At 28.9% G+C, this 15,432-nt stretch overlaps 8 protein-coding genes across 8 annotated transcripts; 4 read left to right on the forward strand and 4 right to left on the reverse strand.

Moving 5' to 3' along the window:
• Positions 1 to 2,691: 2,691 nt before the first annotated feature.
• BN7_2592 (uncharacterized protein) lies at positions 2,692 to 4,278 on the forward strand (the record flags this gene model as incomplete). Its single annotated transcript, XM_011276787.1, has 1 exon — positions 2,692 to 4,278. One exon carries the CDS (start codon positions 2,692 to 2,694, stop codon positions 4,276 to 4,278), a length of 1,587 nt encoding a protein of 528 aa, XP_011275089.1.
• A 259-nt stretch (positions 4,279 to 4,537) lies between these two features.
• On the reverse strand, positions 4,538 to 5,052 carry BN7_2593 (M-phase inducer phosphatase 2; the record flags this gene model as incomplete). Its single annotated transcript, XM_011276788.1, has 2 exons — positions 4,538 to 4,848; positions 4,917 to 5,052. 2 exons carry the CDS (start codon positions 5,050 to 5,052, stop codon positions 4,538 to 4,540), a joined length of 447 nt encoding a protein of 148 aa, XP_011275090.1.
• A 465-nt stretch (positions 5,053 to 5,517) lies between these two features.
• ARO10 (phenylpyruvate decarboxylase ARO10) lies at positions 5,518 to 7,524 on the forward strand (the record flags this gene model as incomplete). The annotated part of the gene is made up of 1 exon (XM_011276789.1): positions 5,518 to 7,524. One exon carries the CDS (start codon positions 5,518 to 5,520, stop codon positions 7,522 to 7,524), a length of 2,007 nt encoding a protein of 668 aa, XP_011275091.1.
• Positions 7,525 to 7,819: 295 nt separating this feature from the next.
• Positions 7,820 to 9,751, reverse strand: AFI1 (Afi1p; the record flags this gene model as incomplete). Its single annotated transcript, XM_011276790.1, has 1 exon — positions 7,820 to 9,751. The coding sequence occupies one exon, from the start codon at positions 9,749 to 9,751 to the stop codon at positions 7,820 to 7,822; it is 1,932 nt and encodes a 643-aa protein (XP_011275092.1).
• A 353-nt stretch (positions 9,752 to 10,104) lies between these two features.
• YRA1 (RNA-binding protein YRA1) lies at positions 10,105 to 11,891 on the forward strand (the record flags this gene model as incomplete). The annotated part of the gene is made up of 2 exons (XM_011276791.1): positions 10,105 to 10,353; positions 11,460 to 11,891. The coding sequence occupies 2 exons, from the start codon at positions 10,105 to 10,107 to the stop codon at positions 11,889 to 11,891; spliced, it is 681 nt and encodes a 226-aa protein (XP_011275093.1).
• Positions 11,892 to 12,153: 262 nt separating this feature from the next.
• On the reverse strand, positions 12,154 to 12,495 carry COI1 (Coi1p; the record flags this gene model as incomplete). Its single annotated transcript, XM_011276792.1, has 1 exon — positions 12,154 to 12,495. One exon carries the CDS (start codon positions 12,493 to 12,495, stop codon positions 12,154 to 12,156), a length of 342 nt encoding a protein of 113 aa, XP_011275094.1.
• A 321-nt stretch (positions 12,496 to 12,816) lies between these two features.
• On the forward strand, positions 12,817 to 13,788 carry BN7_2598 (Calcium-binding mitochondrial carrier protein; the record flags this gene model as incomplete). Its single annotated transcript, XM_011276793.1, has 1 exon — positions 12,817 to 13,788. One exon carries the CDS (start codon positions 12,817 to 12,819, stop codon positions 13,786 to 13,788), a length of 972 nt encoding a protein of 323 aa, XP_011275095.1.
• Positions 13,789 to 13,826: 38 nt separating this feature from the next.
• On the reverse strand, positions 13,827 to 15,308 carry ORT1 (Ort1p; the record flags this gene model as incomplete). Its single annotated transcript, XM_011276794.1, has 2 exons — positions 13,827 to 14,674; positions 15,305 to 15,308. 2 exons carry the CDS (start codon positions 15,306 to 15,308, stop codon positions 13,827 to 13,829), a joined length of 852 nt encoding a protein of 283 aa, XP_011275096.1.
• Between the last annotated feature and the right edge of the window lie 124 nt (positions 15,309 to 15,432).

Below are 15,432 nucleotides of genomic sequence, written 5' to 3' on the forward strand. Positions count from 1 at the left end.
CGTAATATATCATGTACGTGTCTCATCAAGCTGATTCTTGGATCAGATCTATGTATTCATGGTTCACAGCTGGTTAGAATCTAGATTCAGCACGTATATAATTTTCCGAATCTAATTGACTTTATCAAGCATCTTAACAGGTGTATGGAGCCTTTATTCGCTGGGTTTTTCAAAGCTCTATTTATGAAGACAAAATTGTGGTACTAATAAAGACGAAGATCATTGAAATCGGTACCTGAATCCAAAAGACAACGTCGCACTATTAGTTTTATATCCTCTTGTTCGAGTAAATCAACGATCATATACGTGGGTACGATCATATCTTGTTAGCTTCCGTAGACTTGTACTAATTGATCAAAATCGAAATTAGGTATATATCCGTGGTTCAGGGAACAAATATACTGATGGTTGAACCAATGGTATCAAGTATCAAGAAGACTAATGGTAATGGGTATTCAATTTTATGGAACCGATTTGGAAGCTGGTACCTGATGTGCTGACAATAGTACATAATTTACATGATCCCCAATTGTTCTAGGCTCATCAATTAATTTGAATTATCCGTCATCCATGGTTAATTGACCTTTGATATTCGATACTATTAGTAGTTAAAATACCATTTTGATACAATTTCCTCAAGTTTATTAACAAATGATCCAGATTTCAAACTCATCAGATCTAAAATTAGAGCTTTTTCGGATTTTATACAAATTGATTTCGTGCGGTTGCGAGCAAAACATGCTTATAGTTGCATTCTCATACAGGGCTTGATGATTCACTCGAACTTTAACTGGTGAATTGAAAGTTTATTTGGCCTGTGAAAGTAGGAGAATGTCCGAGTTGCGCATCCAAGAACATCGGAAAACAGGCTCTTACATGCCATAGAAAATTTAAACTTTTTCAAATAAGTTGCAAATTGTAACTCAATTCATGATCTTGTAAGGCGAATGAGTTCAACCTAGTTGATAGTACCAGGCTCCAGCGAAACAGCTTGATAGATTATTGAAGGTGCCTCATTTGCCTTTTTGATTGTAGAAAGCACCATACTTAAGGCATGCGGCATGGCCCATCAGAACGAACAATTTTATTAGCTTTGAGCTTTGAGGGATACGTATCATACATTAGGTTTTTAGCGGTTAACAGCCTTAAACATGATAAGCTGCTACGTGGCTTTAGTGAGCCCTTGTAATTAAGACAAGGTGCTTTATCAATTGATTTGAATCTTGAACGTTGATTCAAATTTTAACCATTACTGCTTCCATCTCTTTGAAATATCGTCAGATCTTGAGATCGTATGAAAGACAAAGTAGTTACATTCGTTTATTAGAATACGATATATAACAAAGAGGTCTAGACGTTTGAAGATGCAAGTTATATTGAAATTGATTGTTCTTCCCTGTAAACTCTTGGTGTGTAGTAGTAATGAGCTACAGTAGTATCAAGATTCAAGCGATAGTATCATTCATCCGTTTCCTTTCGTTAAATTCACGAGGCCCAGATGCATCTTTATACACAAGACAAGGTGCACCATTTTGAAATTTAAACCCTTTCCAGCACTTGATTTTTCGACGCAGATCAGTAAAGTTACTCTTAAAGGTTGTATAACCTTTGGTGGACGCGTAAAAAAAATTAAATAAACTACATATGAACATCAAATTATCAAAGGGGTACACAGTACGTAAATTGTAATGCGTAGCGTATGGGTAAAAGCTTAAAGATTCAAGAAATTTGGTAAATTTCAAATTGGATATACTTATAACCTATACGTAATAATCATGGCGCAATTGTCCATTTAGACATGTTGTTGAGTAGCACAAGCATGAAGTACATAATTTGTAAGACCCGAAGCGTCTATCGTTTGATTAGCTGAGAAGTTTAAATCATGGTACCCCTGTGAATCTTCCGATTGTAAGTTCTTATATATAAAGATCACTGGATCCCTTGATATCTCAGGGGTCAGTAGTAAGTACTAAGTACACTAGTGATTTGATTTCATAAAGTTCTCATAGTACTACTTTAAACTTCCGTTTACACAACGCAACAAAACGCTAAGTCTGGGATTTGACTCCTTTCAAGTGGGTACAAACAAGTTTATTCCTGATCTCATCAAAGTTGTCATAGTTAAAATTGACATACCGTCATACCTCCAGTCAAAATTCTCAAAAGTTACTGTGCATTCACAAATTGTTTCAAATTTCTGCTGGTTTAAGTTGGATTGAGGTCCAGTCATATTCTTCCATTTTCAAGCTTTTCTAATCATCCTTAAGGAAGGCTGATCTTTAGTCCGTTAACGCTTATATTTGAGAAGAGATTTTAGTGCTTTTCTAATCACCACACGGTCCATAAGTCTTGATCTAGAAATTACGAACAAGGGTATACAAGGATTCAATCACCGAAAGGCTAAGAAAGTTTTATATTGGTTTTCTTTGTCGTTTGATTCATATAAAGATTCAATCATATCACTTTTACCATTTTGTTTTTCATTGAACCCTAGAACACGTTTGTTTGATAAGAAGTCACAACATTCCACAGGTTGCACATAAGATCAACACTTCTAGTGAGAAAAAAATACCAAAAGCTTCTGCATCAACGATTTAATAAGTCATAGCCATAGATATACATAATTACAAGAAAAACCGTTGAGATTCATAAAAAAAATCAAAAGATCTGTTTCTTTATACAATACAAATTATGGAACAATATCATAATAGAGACAACTCAATAGTTACAATGAGCACAGTCACAAGAACTTCATCTATATTTAGCCAATCTAAAGAAGTTGATGAAGATGATGATGTTTTTTCCCTTTATGCATATGATGAAGAAAAAGATGATACCAAAGAACAAAAATCTATAATACAAGATAATAAACAACACAAGAGATCAATAAGTTCCAATAGTGATTATTTTTCCAAAAATAAACTTAAAGCTATAATGATAACGGTATTCGGAGATCAAGATCAATTTGAAATATCAAATAACAAATTACAAGATTTTTTTTATGCTGGACCAATAAATAAACAATCAACAATATGGCGTAAGGCATATTATAATGATTATCATGGATTTGATCAATTAGAAAAAATTTATACAAATACTACTGATCAAGAATCTTTACAACAATCAAGTATTATAATAGATGATACACAATCTATTGTACCATCAACTATTGAAAATGAATCTATTCAAGAATCTCATGTTACAATTGATGAATTAGAACCATTATCAAGAGATCCAAAACAACAATATCATATAAGGTTAAGTACAATGGATGGGACATTTGCTACTATATTGAAAAAAAATGAAACAACTACAGTACAAGATGTATTGGAAATCTTAGATAATAAATATCAATTGAAAAATATTAAATTAACATTATTTGATAATAAAAATCAAGTGGAAATTTCTGATTTATCTAAAAATGATTTAATTTTAAAAAAACAAAATGATTTGTTAATACAAAGTGGTGTAAAAGTTGAAAATTTGATAAGAGAATGTTTGAATAATAATAATAGATGTAAGTTTATAATTAAAAGTGATGATACAATAAGTAATACAGGTAATACATTGAAAAATTCAAGAAGATCAATAAGTTGTGCATCATTAGTTAGAGATTCCAAGATTCATTATCATATAAGACTTTCTACAAAAGATGAATCATTCAAGACTATATTGAAAAAAGATGAAACTACAACATTAGGACAAGTTTTACAAACTTTAAAGAAAAGATTCCAATTACAAAATATTAAAATAGTATTAGAAGATACTTTGAATCAAACTGAAATTACAGGATTACAAAATGATGATCCAATAATAAGAATGCAAAATGATTTATTATTATCTAGTGGGGTTAAAATTGAAGATTTAAGTAAAGAATGTTTAAATAAGAATAATAGATTTAAATTTTATATTAAACAAGATACCAAGAATCATAATATTGAAGATTTAATTTTACAAAGAGATCCCAAAATAATTTATCCATTTAGATTATCAACACCAAATGGATCATTTTCTACAATTTTCCAAAAAGATGAAACAACAACACTTGGAGATATTTTATCATGTTTAGCTCATGCTTTTTATATAATGGGTGTTAATGAATTAATATTTGAAGATACACAAACTAATACAATTATTAAAAAATTTAATAATGGTGATGATGAAATTATTAAATATCAAAATGATTTTTTATTAAAAAATGGTGTTAAATTTGAAGATTTAAATAAAGTTTGTGGTGATGAAAATAGTAGATTTAGATTTATTATCAATGGAGTATGAAGATATACTCAATTATATTGTTATAATACGCTGTGTTTTATGTTTTTATTAGTTTTTGTTGTTATATATTGACTTTTAAGGTACACTTGGATAGGGAATATGAGTTATAGGACATTAATTCATTCATTAATATTAGTTTTTGTTTTTTGTTGTGGTTTTATTTAGAATAATTGTTACATTTTTTAATTATTAATATATAATATATGATATATCATTTCATTAAAACAACCATTGTAGTATACATACATGTCGAATTACATCAATTTTGTATAAGTGGAATCATTAATCTTTTATCACCACCATATAAATGATTCCATTTTTTCAATCCACCATCAAGAATATAAATCTTGGGGATCTTTGTGAAATCTTTACCACATTCAGTATGTAATAACAAATATCTTAGAAATTTTCTAGCACTTGAAGGACCTCTTTGATGAGATCTCATACAATGGAAGATATAAATTTGTTTAGAATTACCACGATCAATTGGATACTTGTTCAATAATTCAGGAATTGAATCTTTAAAAGTATGAGCTGGTATATTGATAGAGCTCGGTAGACATGCCTTATCTGTTAATATTACCATGATCAACTATCGATCTGTCTAATGTCTAATGTCTATGGCCGCTTAATTACACATACATATTTATAATCGGAATCTCGAACATCAACAACAACAAGATCGTCTCTTCCAGATAACAACCAAGGTTTCAAAGTATCAGGAGCTAATCTTGTGATGAATGCCGCGTACAAATGGTCAATGTTGTGATCCATTGTTTACCGATCAGGATAATAATCTCCAATAAAGAAGAACTAATGAATAACAATATACAATATTTTGATGAAAAAGTTTATAATAGTGGCAATATTCGGTAATCATCGGTGGCTAATTACCTTACCCGTGTGTATTCCGTGTCCTTTATTAACCGAATTCAGTGTTTACTTAAAAATTGTTGATTGTAAAATGGCACAAGCACACTAAAAAAAACTAAATTATAAACGATTTTAACTTGAACTAAAATAATTTTGTGGTTTTTGTGACAATGAAGATCTGAGAATGACCGATGTCTTCCCAATTTTGAAGTGTTTGTGCTTTTTTAGTTTGTTGGTTTCAGTTTACAAAGGTTGGCGGTTAAAAGTGTTATAAATACAAAGTGGTTTACCCTTTTATATTCATTAAGATCTGGCTATTGATATTAAACAAATCTACTTTGCTTATCCTGCTTATACTTTACAAAGATGCTTCCTGTTGCGCTGGAAATTGATGAACACAAAGGTGGTGCTGCTGCTGGTACTGCTTCCACTGGTGCTGGTGGCGCTTATTTTGATTATTCACCTCCAACTACAAGATCAAAATCAAGATCTAAAAGTTTAGAAGAGGCAAAAATTACCGCTGAACTGAAACTGATTAAAGATGCTGCAAAATTGAAACTGACTTCTAATACTAATAATTCTATGGATATTGATCATACTATTGATGAAAATTTACAAATCCCATTTGGTGAATATCTTTTCAAAAGATTAAAACAAATTGAAAATGTTGGTTCGATCTTTGGTGTTCCTGGTGATTTTAATTTGGGTCTTTTAGAACATTTATACAAGACTGATTTGAAATGGATCGGTGGTTGTAATGAATTGAATTCTGGTTATGCCGCTGATGGTTATTCAAGATATACAAACTCATTAGGTGTCTTGATTACAACTTATGGTGTTGGTGAATTAAGTGCTCTGAATGCAATTGCTGGTGCTTTTGCTGAATATTCAAAAGTTTTACACATTGTTGGGATTCCAAAAACTTCAGTTATTAATGATAAATCAAATAAAAAACATTTACATCATTTAGTTCCAAATATTAATTCTTTGAAAAAATCAGATTTCCGTGTTTATACTAAAATGGTTGATGGAATTAGTTGTATCAGTAAAACTCTAGATAATCCTGATACTTTAACAAGTGATTTAGATGAAGTTATAAATGCCATTTTCCAAACCAGTAGACCTGGTTTCATTTTTCTACCTTTAGATATGGCTAATGCTGAAGTTAATAGTTTACCTTTACAAATTACAGAAAAACGTGGAATTGTACCACATATAGTTCAAGATGATGATATAGACAAAACTGAAGCAATTGCAGATGAAATTCTTGAATACATTTATCAATCAGAAAATACTGCAATCCTTGGTGATATATTGTGTGATAGATTTCATAATGGTACAGAACTGTTGAGATCATTTGTTAGTTCAACTAAATTACCTAATTATACAACTTTTATGGGTAAATCAATATTGGATGAAACTGATTCAAATTTTGTTGGTGATTATATGGGTAATCTGTCCAAGATTGGTATTGCTGAGAATTTGGAAGCTTCTGATTTAATTTTATATTTTGGTCCTTATATTAATGAAATTAATACTGGATTATATACTTATAACTTGAAAGAGGAACAATTGATTCTATTACATCCAGATTATATCAAAATTGGTCGTACTTTATATGAAGGTGTTCATTTCATTAATGTTTTAAATGCTTTAAATTTAAGATTGGACACTTCAAGGTTACCAACTAGATCAACACATTTGAAATATGAAATTAAAAATAGATTTGATAATATTGAATCCAAATCTTCATTATCACAATCTGTTATGTTATCAAAATTTGAAAATTTTATTCAAGAAGGTGATGTTATTGTTTGTGAAACTGGTTCTTTTATGTTTGGTGTTCCAGATATTAAATTCAAAAAAAATGTTAGATATATTGCACAAGGGTTTTATTTATCCATTGGTATGGCTTTACCTGCAAGTACTGGTGTTGGTATTGCAATGAGAGATATGGGTCATGATAAAAAATCAAGACTAATCTTGATTGAAGGTGATGGATCTGCTCAAATGACTGTTCAAGAAATTTCTTCATTTATTCAATATGATTTGAAACCAGTTATATTTTTATTAAATAATAGTGGTTATACTGTGGAAAGAATCATTGAAGGTGAAACAAGAGATTATAATGATATTAAACCATGGAATTGGTCTAAAATTTTTGAATTATTTGAATTTGGTGATAAACATGAAAAAACTGAAGTTAAAGTTGTTTCAGATGAAATTCAATTAGCCAAGGCATTTGCATCTGCTGATTTTAATCCTAATAAATTGAGATTTCATGAAGTTATTTTAGATCCAATGGATTGTCCTTGGAGATTTCATCATATGAATGGTTATAAACATCTTGACCCTGCTACTGCACAAAAATGAGTAGTTTTTTCATCGTGATTTGTCATTTGTTTTTGATTTTGGTTACGAATTTGCACAGCTGATCTTTTTTTGGTTTTTTTTTATATTTCTTAGTTCTTATTCATCTTTATAATTATATTCATTGGTTTTATTTTTGCATGCATTGTCATATGGTTTTATTAGTGATGTACTAATACTACATACATACTTTTTTAATAATACATGAAACTTTTATTAAACATTATATTTTAAGTGTTGTAGTACTATAATACATATCCATTGATCTATATATCATTCTAATCAATTGTCTATAGATTCAACAACATTCATCTAAAGCCATTAATAAAAACACGTTAATTCGTTTCCTTATGAATGGTGATGATTGAGAATTTTTCAAAATATTATAAAGTTGAACAACCCTTGTTCTGATTTCTGAGTCTTTATTCAATATTAATTGGAATAAACAATTGAACCCATTATAAGGATTCCCAAATTCATCAATATCATCACCTTGATATAATAAATCATCAATTTTTCCAATCTTTATGGGGAATAATTCAATTAATAAAATAAATTTTTCTAAATGTCCTTTAATATTTGATGATAAAAATTCTAAAATTATATCTAAACTTTTCAAAATTTTTTCATTTATCCAAATTTCTGGTGATTTTATCAAATTTTTAAATAAAATTTCTAATGTCTCTATTAACTTTATTATCTTGTATTCAAAAATCCAATCAAATAATACAAGATTTTTATTCATTTTTAGGTAATAATCTTTTAAATCTATTTCTGATGATTCATTATTAATATCATTTCTTTTCAAGATTTTTAAAATTTCATAAATATTAAATTTTTGATATGTATTAAAAATTGTTGTAAAATCATGTGAACCTTTCAATAAATTCGTGGAAATATCTAAAAAATCTTGGGTTTTGATAAAGACATCTTTTTCAAAAAATTCTAATGACCTGAGAACAGATTTATTTGGAATCATTTCAAAAGTGGTTAAATCATACCAAAAATCATAAAAATCTGGATTTTCTTTCATTATTGGATTATTCGTACCTATGATTTTAGTATTTTGGAATTTTTTATCATATTCAATTAATGAATCAAAATTATAAAGATCTATTAGTGGAAAATATAAGATTTTATCATTATGGAAATATGATGAATTAAAACCATTGAATAACTTAGATAATGATAAGATGAATTGACAAAGTTGATCTGTACTTTGAGATGAATAAATCATTATATTGAAATTTTTATAATTTGTTAAGTTTAAAATTGTGGAGAATTTAATTAGGAAATTAAGTATTAATTTTGTCAAATTTAAATCTGTTTGAATTTGATTTGATGATGATGTTAATGATAAATGTAATGGTATCTTTGTTAATATTTTATCCATGGGGTCTTCAATTGTTGTTTGGGTTTGATTTGAAATTATTGCTGATTGTTCTAATGAACATGATTTATATCTTATATTTTCAGTATCTAATGAATCATTTGATAATAAAGTTTCTCTTAACTTTGGTAAGATCAATCTATTATTGATTTCTGAATTTAATTGTGTTATTTTTTGAAAATCATTAAAAGATTTGTTGAATTGATTATAAAGTGTTAAATCTATGCTATTGATGGTATTAAATAATGCTAATAAATGAGATAATTGATTATCCAGCATATAATTTTGAATTGCAATTGTTATATGATGCTTGAAAATGATGAAGTTTCTTAATGGTGTCCCCACAGATATTGATCGTACTTTCCCACCTCTTTCATCATTAGAGTCTTCAATTTTTTTGGTAACTGTATAGAAAAATAATATATCATCATCATGATTTTTATATTCAAATATTGTATTGATTTCATTAAGACTTATATGTTGTAATCCTAGACTGGAGTCTGGTATGAATTCATCCTGGTCATCAGGTAATAATTGATATTTCCCATTTGGAGATTTATACAGGATGAAAACTGAATAATCTTCTTTTGTATAATGTTCACTATGATTAGGAATCATTAATTCACCAAGATGTGGTAAGTTCTCTTTGAAGCCTGGAATTCTTTTAGGTATTTGATGTCGTACGACTGCACCTATTTTGTTATCAAACTCAGCTGAAATTACATATTTAACGGATCTTGCTTCTTGAAGGGTCATAGCTGGAGATTTTGGTGATATTTCAGATCCAGCATGATTATGCTTTATCCTAGTAGGAGTTGTAGGGAAACCTTTGGTTTCCATTGTTTCCTTTTACCTTTTTGATACTGGAACCTTCAACAGTAATAACAGCTACCAATAAGTACACCACCACCAACAATCAAAAGAACACTTGTCTAGTTTCAAAACCTTCTGATTGTCTAAACAAAATGTCTATTATTCCATTTATATGTCTTCTGATTTTCTGCTAACAGCTGCAGCTCTTCGCGAATCTGGACCGGTTTTGGCCAGTTTCCCTACCGAATTTGGAATCGCGAATATTTGAATTTTGAATTCTCGTTTTCTATTTAAAAACTGACGATTCGCCCCTAAAAAACATCCTTTCAACTTCAACAACAACGAAAAGTTCATCAACAACAACAACTACAATTACAACCATGTCCGCTTTAGACCAATCCTTAGACGAAATCCTGTCCTCAAAACCAAAGAGACAATTCAACAAGAAGAAAGCTCCAGTCGCTAAGGCTAGAGTCGGTAAACAAGTTGGTAAACAAGCTGGTAAACCTGTCAAGAAGACCCCAACCGGTCCTGCTCCAAAAAGAGATTCTTCAGTTTTAGACGCTTCTTACGCTAATAAAGTCGTTGTCTACCACTTACCAAGAGATATCAAACAAGACGCTATCAAGGTATGTTCAGTATAATGAAATGATGGGAATAATTTTGTTTGTTTGTTGAGAATGTGAGAGATTATGAAAAATGTTGGTTATTTTACCATCTATTTGGTAATTCATCATTTGATAGATATTTTCCTTTGTCCATGTGACTTTTTCCGCTTCATGATGATGTGAAAATTTTGTTCTTGATCCAAGATGATAATATTTGTGCCTGTAAATTTTTATGATGTGATATTTTTACTTATATTCCATTTGGAATTTGGGCGGTAAGCATTTAAAAAACACAAATCCACAAATTAAAAGAGTTTGGAATATCAGAATTTGAATGCAAAGAGTTGTTTCTAGCCTCATTTCTACTCTATCCTTTGTGTTTTTTTTTTATTCTACGGGTCTTTATGATGTTGAAGTTCATGATTTTGATTCTTCGATAACCTGGAATTTTTTTTTGTTTTTGGCTAGAGGTTTTCCTTCTTTTGGTTAAACTTGGATCCTCATTTAAGATATTTGTTACTATGTTTTTACATTGTTTTATTATGAGTTGATTCCAAAAATCTTGACTAAATGAATCTATATCCATTGTTGGAGCAGATGTCAAGATTTAAAAGTTTAACCAATTTTTTTGTTTCTGGTTTGATCTTATCAAAACAATTTGAACCTATTTGTCGGTGTTTGATACGATGTATCTTCTTTGGTTGTGTTTTCAATTTTTGTTATTTTTTTGCTAAATTGAAAGAAGTTTTGGGCTCTAAACAAGTTTAAGATGAAGGTTACCAATGATATATGTTATATCCGTATAAACTCCAATATTCACGATAAATTTCAAAGAAGAATCAACCAAACACAGATTTAGGATTAAATTTGATAAGTATTTCTCTTGGGTAGCTATTTTTTTTTCCTGGTAAAATCACAACACATTATAAATTTCTACACAAATTATCATATTAAACCTTGGGATCATAAGTTCATAATATTTTACTAGTGAAGTGGGATCAAAGTCTATGGTGTAACTTCTATCTTTCATGTTTTCTCATAATCTTTTATTATTGAAATTTTCAACAAATTATTTTCAATTTTTTATAGTTTTTAGGATTTAGATGATTAACATTTTTATTTTTTAGGATTTTTTTGCATCTCAAGTTGGTGGTGTTGCAAGTGTTGGTTTATCATATAATGAAAAAGGTCAATCAAAAGGTATTGCTACAATTATTTTCAAATCAGCAGCTAATGCATCAAAAGCTGTTGAAAAATACAATGGTGCTCCAATTGATGGTGGATCACAAAAATTAAAATTAGAATTAATTATTGATCCAACTAAAAGACCATTAAGTTCAAGAATTGCTGCTAATGTTCCAACAACTCAACCAAAAGGTCCAAAAGGTTTAAAAGCTGGTTCTAAGAAAGGTGGTGAAAAAACTATTTCAACTTCAAATAAACCAAATCAAAATGGTGCTAAAAAACAAGCTAATAAACCAAAGAATAAAAAACCAGCCAAAAAGACACTTGAAGAATTAGATCAAGAAATGTCTGATTATTTTGAAAAGAAAGATTAGGGGTTATTAGTTAACTATTATATCTTTTTGATTTTGTAAATTAGTCAAAAGATTGTCTATTATGGTAAAGTTTTTTTTTAGTTCTTCAAATAGGAGTACTTCAAATATTCCTATAATTGTGTTTTATGTATAAGCTGAATAATTATAATTATGTGTTATTTTTTATTACAATTTATTAAGTAGTAGTTTATTTTACCCATAACCTTCATTAAATATATTATACGTCATACTATTTACAACTCATCTTATCATTTTAAATCATTTAATTTTTTGTTGAACCACCAAAATCTAATATCCCACTAAATCTATCACCACCTCTTCTTGAAGAATAAGAATTTCCAGCACCTTCAAATTCAGATTTTCTTTTATATTCACCAGTACTTTCAGCAAAACCTGGTTTAATTTTAGCAATATTATCTTGAACAGATTTACCAGAATTTATATCATTTTCATTATTTTCATCATTTGTAAAATGTTCAGGAATAAATTGTTTTTCTCTATTATATTCAATCCATGATTTTGTTGCATAAATAGATCCAATAGCTAAGGAAGAAATGAACCAAAAGTTCTGTAGGAATGCTTGGAAAGGAGCTGATCTGTTCATAATATATAAAGTAGTTTCTTTAACACAGTTGTAACTTTTTTAGTGTCGTTTGATGAAGTTGTTGTATTTCCAAAACCTGCTTAAAATGCTTATTTTAGTTATAAATTTTCAATTTCTTATTGGTGATAAAAATCTGGATTCTTCTGAAACAGGTAATTTCCTCTTTGGGTAGTTTTTTAATTGTTTGTTCGGATTATTGGAAAGATATTGAAAAGACCTGGGGAATAATCAACATTCAACAACAATTGAAGAACAATTGAACAACAATTGAATAACAAAGACAAGTTGATTAAAGGGGTTTCGATAAGAAGGATTTGAAATATGGCTGATAGATTGGATGCAGACCCTGTGGCTCATGCCCTTGCCGGTGGTATTGGTGGTGCTTTAAGTATGGCTGTTACTTATCCATTAGTTACGCTATCAACATTAGCACAAACCAAATCATCTAAAACTCAAGATAATTCAAATGATGATGGTGCAAATGAAAAGAAGGGGAAAGTTTCAACATTAAATGCAGCTAAATATCTTTGGAAAAATGAAGGTTTTAAAGGATTTTATTCAGGTTTAGAAAGTGCAATTTTTGGAATTTCATTAAATAATTTAGTTTATTATTATTTTTATGAATCTATAACTAAAACTTTATTAACTTCTAAAGCTTCAAGATCCAATGGTGGTTCTAGAGGTCTTTCATCATTTGAAAGTATTATAACTGGTGCTATTGCCGGTTCAATTACTTGTATTTCATGTAATCCAATTTGGGTTGCAAATACAAGAATGACTGTTAAAAATGGAGATTCAGGTAAAAATTCAAATACTTTACAAACAATTATTCAAATTATTCAAAATGATGGTATTGGTACATTATTTGCTGGTGTTTTACCTGCATTAATTCTTGTTTTGAATCCAATTATTCAATATACTATATTTGAACAATTGAAAAATTTTATTAATAAAAGAAGAGGGGGAAAAGGTATAACTTCATTACATGCATTTTTCATTGGTGCATTGGGGAAATTGTTAGCAACTGGATCAACATATCCTTATATAACATTAAAATCTCGTATGCATTTGAAAAATGATGGTGAAGGTAATAAAGAAAAAACAATTATTGGATTAATTAAACAAATTTATTCCAAAGAAGGATTACAAGGGTTTTATAATGGATTAAATGTTAAATTATCACAATCTGTCTTGACTGCTGCATTCTTGTTTTTTTTCAAAGAAGAATTAACTCAAGTTAGTATTAAATTATTAAGATTGATTAAATCAAGAAAAGGTTCATTAAAAGTATGAATATATATGTATATGTATCTATAACCACTTTGTACAATCTATGTAAAAGTCTTCTTTAATTGTTCATAAGTAAAGAAAATAACAGCATTTGAAGGTATAGCTCTTGTTAAAGTAATTCCTAAACCAGTATAGAATCCTTTAAATCCACTATATTTATAAATTTTCAATCCAGTTTGTATAAAATTTAATTGTTCATTTGGATTTATAATTGAACTTGTTTGCATCTTGGATTTTATTGTATCTGCTGGAAATAATGATAAATTATACATTATACCTGCACTTGCACCACTTATTAATAATTCTGGTATAGTTGATTCAATCTTATCTGGGGCAGAAGGAGATCTTAATTTTTTTAAATTATATGAAATAAATTCATATGAACCAAACCATGATGCAGTACCACCACATTCTCTTAACAAAGTACCAGTTTGACCAAACCAAAAACCTTTTATACCAGTTTGTTTATAAATTTTCTTGATTTGTTTTAATATAGTGGAATCTTCTTTAGAATAAACATGTTCAACTTGAATTTTACATTTAACTAATTCAATTGGAGTTAATATAAAAGATGCAACAATCCCACTAAACCCACCAGCAACGATTAAATAATTTAATGGTAATTTTTGGTCTTTGGGTATATTCAACACATGAGATTTAATAAAATCTTGAGTTAAATTATATGTAACAAATAAACAAGCATTTTCAGCAGCTGCACCAATAATTGGTGAAGTTAAACCTCTATAAAATCCATGGAAACCTTCAGATTTATAAGTTTTTTTGATACAATCTATAGTATTTAAATATTTTAAAGGTTGATCATGTGGTTGAGATTGTAATCTAACTTTTATAGTATCGAAGGGATATTCAATGGTTTTACCAGTACATCCTGATAACTTTTGGACATGTTAGTTTTTTGATCTGAGTCATAATATCACCGGGGAATAATATGAGTATTAACATACAGAACCAAATAAGATATCCTTCAGACTATCATTGAAAGTGGATTCAGTATTAGACATCCAGATTCCACAGAGTACTACTTGATCTAAGTTAATCACTTGTAAATCTGGTATTTTTTAGTGAAATGTAAAGTAAAATATATATTTTATCAAAAATTTTCAAATCACTATCAGATCAATTTTATTCATCTAATCGTGGTTGGGACAGAATCGGCAGCACTTAAATAAAGAATAATAGAAAAGAAAGATGGTGATGATAAGCGATTGTATTATGAGATTTAAAACCCTTTAAATTAAATGTCTCTGTGTTTTTTTATGTGTTCTTTATTTCATTATGCCCTATAATTGTATCTATGTTTAAAACTTTTCAGTAATGCTCGGTTTTGCATAGTGATAGCAACTTAAGGAACCCGAGAAATGGTGATGAATATGTGAATTATAGTTGATAAATAGGGTAAAATATGGTATTAATTGATGATTTTAATGTTAAATGTTTGTTTAAATGAATATTTCATCAAGAATTCCACCATTTTACTAAAAAAACCCATCAATTATACCCATTTTAGTGCTTATTCTCTTGTGTTCTGACATATTCTTAAATTACGTAAGTGCATACAAGTCGAATTCGAATACGTATTAAAATATCAAAAATATAAAAACTCAGGGGATTCCACTTTTATTTACT

The sequence above is a fragment of the Wickerhamomyces ciferrii genome, contig 00065, assembly GCF_000313485.1.
Source record: "Wickerhamomyces ciferrii WGS project CAIF00000000 data, strain NRRL Y-1031 F-60-10, contig 00065, whole genome shotgun sequence".
NCBI classification, from domain to species: Eukaryota; Fungi; Ascomycota; class Saccharomycetes; order Phaffomycetales; family Wickerhamomycetaceae; genus Hansenula; species Hansenula ciferrii.